Raw genomic sequence first — 6,051 nt, forward strand, 5'->3', positions numbered from 1 at the left:
ACACGAACCGTGTACGAGAAAGGTTTGTCCTACCGGTTAAGATGGAGCGTCGGCACAGCGGGGCCGTCTCCACCGCCGCCCGCGTTGGCGGAGGTGGTGGGGAAGCCGAAGGCCCTGGCAACCTCGGCCGGGCTGAGGGTACACCGGGCCCTACCACACATGGAAGCCTGCAGCGGGCCCTGCGGCGGCAGTTGAGCGGAGGCGACGGGGACCTGGGCTGAGGTGCTACTGTGGCTAGTGGGGAGGGGAAGCCTCGAACACTCCAGTACACTAAGGCCATCTCCTCTAGTCAGTGTAAATACCGGTGCAAATTAATGCACGGTAAATTGCACTGTTTTTAGTGAAGTTTAAAATAAAAGATAGTATAAGACCTCGTTTGATAGGGCTCTTTCTCTACTATTTTTAGCATCGGCTCTGGCTTCTCTAAGAAAACAACTTCCTCTTTATTTTCAAGAACTCTAGAAAGAGCACATGTTTGATTGAAAATATAGCTCCTCCAGTAATTTCTTCTAAAATGTAGCATCGACGAAGAGAAAATATGGGAAAAGAACACGTAGAAACTCATTTTTCTGGCTCCCGACTTCTGCTGTTTTTTAGGAGCTCCTCACTATTTTCTAGGAAGAGCCCATAAAAGAGCCTCCCGTTTGGTAGATTTTTTCAAAAAGTCGTTGTAGAAGGGCTAGGTTCTTTGAAATATCTACCAAAGGAGAGGCTCTTTGATGGACTCTTTCTAGAAAGAGGGAGGAGCTCCTCCAAAAAACAAGCACGAGCCATTAGACAGAAAAATAAGCTTCTACTAGCTTATCTCTCATGTTTATCTCTTTGTCAACGCTACGAGAAGCTACAAGAATAGCTATATTTCTAACTAAACAGTGTGCTTTTTAGAGCTCTTCCTGAAAATAAGGAGGGAGCTATTTTCTTAGAGGAGTCAGAGTCAGGGCTGAAGCTAGCTAGCAGAGGAAGAGCCCTACCAACGGGGCCTAACACGAGAACACCAAACTCTAGTCGCAAGTATATCACTACCTTATACTTATATGTGCTCGTGTGTTGTTACGGCATTTAAAAATTATTATAAAACATACATATAGAATAATAAACATTATTATAATATATAAAATATGTGGGACAAAAATCATCGTAACAATAATATTATATTTACGATATAAATATATAATATTATTATAAATATGTTGGCTCAAATAAAATAAGCTGATGTCGAATAAACATTATAATATCGCACAAATTATTTTAAGGAATTTTAAATGATAGGAAAATATATCGATAACTGTACACTGATCTAATCTTTTTTAGTGATATTGATAAGTCTCTGTTATATGATTTCGATGTTGATAGTGGTAACGATGATGCCGAAGATCGGCTATAGAGACCAAACCACGTGAACTTCGAAAAATCTATCGTGAAGAAAGGGCACATTGACGCCATGAAGGGTAGGTATTTTCATGATGTATCTATAGTGTGGGCAGAAGGGGAGAACTTTATCACACTCCCTAAAAAAGACGAAGTGGTGGTTTTTTGAAGCTTTTATGAAAGTTGGATTATGCTTTCGTGTGCATAAGATGTTTGTTGAGGTGCTTAAAAGATTTGAGATATACCTTCATCAGCTTACCTCCGAAGCTTTAGTTAAGATTGAGGTGTTCATTTGGGCAGTGAGGAATCAAGGTCTAGAGCCAGATGCAGACTGCTTTTGCAATATTCACGAGCTCTTATATCAGACGAAGGCTACTGTGAAGGAGCGGTATCATAATAACTTTGGTTGTTATACCTTTGTATACCGATCAAGATGCCAGGCACCCCGTGCCAACATTTCGGCAAAAATGGCCGGGTTCATAGATGAAATAATGGTTTTATGTGAAAAATGACTTGGACAGGAGAGGTGATATTAGGGATGTGATACAATGGCCTATCCGGTCCTGCTTCAGAATAAAGGGGCCAGCTATCGTGAATATAGCGAAGTCCCAAGCTTGCCTGGTAGCGTTTAACATTGTGTGCAGCTACATTTGCACCAGGGATTTGGTTCAAGAGAGCATAGCTTTTAAAGTAGGACCCCTCATATAGCGCATGGGAAATGTCGAAGGATGTTGAGGCTAGCTCAAGCCAAAGTGTCGAAAAGGGTGGGTTAGTGTATCTAAAATATACATATCGTTACAGAAATCAGTTTGGTGAACTAGATGGTGAGTGGCTTGAAGCTATTGAATCAACCTGCAACGAAATGTTAGGTGCTTTTGAAGACTGAAGACGAAGCTTTAAACATTGCTTTTAGTGGGCAGGGAAAAAGGAGGTTAAATAGAGTGTTTGACGTCATCGGATTTATTTATCCTGAATATTGCTTTCCTGCACGCAAAAAGGTGGTGAAACGAAAAAGTACACCAAAGACCTCCTCCGCGCCGAAGCAAAAGAGAGCCAAAACTCTGACTTACCGGCCAAGGACGTACTATATTGAGAGAGCAGCAGAACTGCCTGCCCTGCCAGATGCTAAAGCTAGCAAGTCAAAAACTGCCAAAATAATTGAAGTGGTTGTTGCACCTACGAAGGTAATGAATTTTGATTTTTCTTTAACTTTGAACTGAATTGTTAACGCTCTAATGTTTTCTGGAATTTTTAATCAGAAGGTGAAGGAAAACAAAATAACCATAGTGGCTAAAACGCCTGGAACTATTACGGAATTGAAAGCGGAAGAGCGTTCAAAGATACAAGAACAGCTGAAGGTACAAGATCAGCCGAAGATAATGACTGGACTGATAGGAACTCCTAGGAAAGGGAAAAGGATGGCCAATGTGCTAGAAGATATTCTGAGGCCTACAAAGATGGTGTCACCTGCCGCACCAAAGATCTCTGAAGATATAATTCGCCAGCCGAAGATGGCTATTGATGCGGAAATTACTCCTGGCTCGGGTGTAGCTGATCCTTCGAGATCTGTTTCAACAAGGCTTGTGCCTGACAGCTTGCCGGGGAAAGAAGATTTGCCAACAACCGAAACACCGTTAGTTGAAGATCTCGAGTATATTGTTCGACATGCCTCAGGGAAGAAGTTAAGCAAGGAGCAAATTGTGGAAATGCAACATTATGCTAGAGACTTAAAGTATCCTCGGGGCTCTTTAGTTTATGGAGGCAACGTTGAAGATGATTACTTGTACCGCCTACTAGATAATAAAGAGATTGATGTGTGTCATGAAATGATGGATAACATGGGCTAACCGAAGCTCGAGCTCGGGTTATATTCTATGCCGAAGGATCATCTTGCGGATTGCTTGACATATAATAATTTAAAGGTTTATATTCACTTTGTTCTTCTATCTTTACTGTCTAGTCCAACTTTTTTTGTGTTGTTTTACTTTTTTTATTTGCTATGGCCAGGGGCTTATTCTGAGAAAAGCTTTAAAAGCACAGAAGGATGTTGAAAACGAAAGTACTCGGATAGCCTCCGGCAATCTGTGATTAGAGGTTATAGACCTACGGCACCAGGATATAGCAAAGGATAACATTTTGATTTCCTTAGTAAATAAGCTGAAGGAAAGCCAGGCTAAATTGGCAAAATTTTTCGAAGGAGCACAAGAAATTCAAAATTGGAAGAAGAAAAGAAGGCTGATGCGAAGTGCATTGCCGATCTTGAGTCTGCACTATCAGCCTAGGTGGAGCTACATAAGTCTGAGGTGCTAAAATTAGAAGAGAAACTTGATGAAGTGAACGGAAATTTTGAATGTGAGAAAGCGAAACGTGAGATAGCTGAAGCCGGGCATGATAGAGTTCGACGAAATGTTGAAGAGCTTCGGGCATCTAAGGAACAATGTTTTTCTGTTGCTACTCACTGCTACTGGAAGTTGAAGAAAATGTTTTCCAACATTGGAGATTTTTCGAACGATGAAAATTTTATTCATGGCGATGCCGAAGGGGTGTTAAATGGATAGTGGGCGAAATCGAAGCTTTCGACGAAGTTCTCACTGGCCGAGGAGACTTCTGCGCCCGTGGGGGGGGGCGAGGAGCAATATCGCTGCTTGAAAAGGCTGACTGCGAACACGTAAAGACTATAATTCAGCTAGACTTTGCAGTTTCAGTTGATGATGTAAAAGAACCTTCTGCCGAAGGCATTGCCTTGGGAGGCAAGTTTTATTCTGAAGTTTGGCTTAATGGTAGAAGGGAGATAGTAGATAAAGCTATCAGATAGAGTGAAGAAGAGGTCATTTCAGATATTAAAATTCTTATTATTTCAAAATTTTATTTTAATTTTTAATCAATTTGCTTTTTTGGCTTTTTCAGACTCATCGAGCTACGAAAGAAGCTAAGAAAGTAGAAAAGGCTGCAGAGCTAGAAAGACGCATATGTACATATTTTTTATGTTTGAACTTTGACTTCATAATTATTCGCCTTTGTAATTCATAACGGAATGATTTTTTTTTGAGCAGTGGAACTTTCTCCCGCCACCAGAACTGTATGATCCCAAAGCCGATCCATCACTGAAAGGAATTCTTAATGAGTTCAGGGTGGTGAACGCAGTGATAGACGAAGTCGTTATTTCATTACTAAATGAAGCTGCTGAGAAGGTTCTGAAGGAAGACTAATGAATCGTTGTAAAAACTTTTTCAAATCTATTTCTAGGAAGTATGTAAAAACATTCTCAAGTTTGTGTCTTGCTCTATGTAAAAACAATTGTATTCTTTATATAATTGCAATGTGTATTATACTTCTTTATGTAGCGTAAAATAAATGTATGTACCATTTTTGAGTCAAAGGCGAAAAAACATCTTCCCTTCTTTTTACGCTTCGTTAAGAAAAGCTCTTTTCAGCCGAAGGTCTTGTAATGTCATAAATAATTCTGTTGCTAGAGTTGAAGCATTGACCCCTTCTTTGCCCCTTTGATGATGATAAAGAACTTCCACAACCGAAGATTTTGTGTCGACTTAGGGAATTTGGCTCTTGAAAATGTAGTATTCTCTCCTTCCATTACATGATTTCCTAAGAACCATGTATGCAGCTTCGGAACTGTGTTTCACTTGTACATAAAGGGAGAATAAAAAACCCCTAATGCGTTGCTAGAAGTCCAAATAAGTGTTGCTAAGCCTTACACCAACACAAAATTATGTGTTGCCTATGTTGCTGTTACTAGGTATTACTGTAACATTTACATATGTGTTGGTAAGCCATAACTATAAGTGTTGCTACTCAGCAACAGATATTTACCCTACTCCAATGGTTACATGCGTTTGTACTGGCAATGACGAGTAGGTTAAGGCAACATTTTGATTCGAGTTATGGTAACACATACATGTGTTGAAAGGTGGTTGAACCATATAGCAATGGCAAAATTTGTAATGGATTTGTGGCAGCACATACATGTGTTGCAAGGAATCAATCGTTTATTAATAAAAATGATTATAGGACAACATTTGCCAATAGTAAACGAGAAATAATTTTGCATAATCACAGGCATAAACATGACAATAATGGACAAATAATTTTGCATTTAAATAAAATAATAGTCACGTTTCAGAGTAGCACAACTTAAAATAATCACCGCTTGATGCGTGTTCAAGTATTTTTTGGGACAAATATATAAACAACATATGACTCATATCCTAAACAAATTTGGGATTCATCATAGTGAAATAAGCAAAACTATTTTTTGTAGTAGTCTTCGGATTCTCTAGAAATCTTGCAGCGGATTCTGTAGAAATCTTGCAGCTTTGAAACTGAAAAGAAAATAATACAAGTTAGTGATCAGCAACATTAATGTTTCATGATGGTCTATATTGTACTCGTGCGTAATTTAAATGGAGGTAGCCAATTCTACACAAGAATCAAGTTAACAACAATAGCATTGTTGTTGGAAATCCCTGCAAGATCAATTGCCCATGACGAAACAACCTAAGAACTAGATGTGCTACTGAATGTGTACAAACTAGAACAATATTGTACTCAACTCCAAACCCCTCTCTCTCCAAAACCGATCTGCACCGAATTGCATGTGTTGGTGCGTCTAGACAACCAAATTACAACATTGATCTACACCGATCTACACTGAATTGCAATGATGTT

General features: G+C 39.5%; 1 protein-coding gene across 2 annotated transcripts in view; it reads right to left on the minus strand.

Moving 5' to 3' along the window:
* Nucleotides 1-273, minus strand: part of LOC100277594 (uncharacterized) — a 45,598-nt gene extending 45,325 nt beyond the window's left edge. The window contains exon 1 of one of the 2 annotated variants that reach the window (XM_008669480.3): nt 34-273. In XM_008669480.3, coding sequence (XP_008667702.1) covers nt 34-161 — 128 coding nt within the window. In that variant the 5' untranslated portion in view covers nt 162-273. The remainder of the gene's footprint in view (nt 1-33) is intronic. The other variant, NM_001151111.2, reaches the window with a different exon arrangement.
* Nucleotides 274-6,051: the final 5,778 nt, after the last annotated feature.

This window comes from Zea mays, chromosome 2, assembly GCF_902167145.1.
Source record: "Zea mays cultivar B73 chromosome 2, Zm-B73-REFERENCE-NAM-5.0, whole genome shotgun sequence".
NCBI lineage: Eukaryota > Viridiplantae > Streptophyta > Magnoliopsida > Poales > Poaceae > Zea > Zea mays.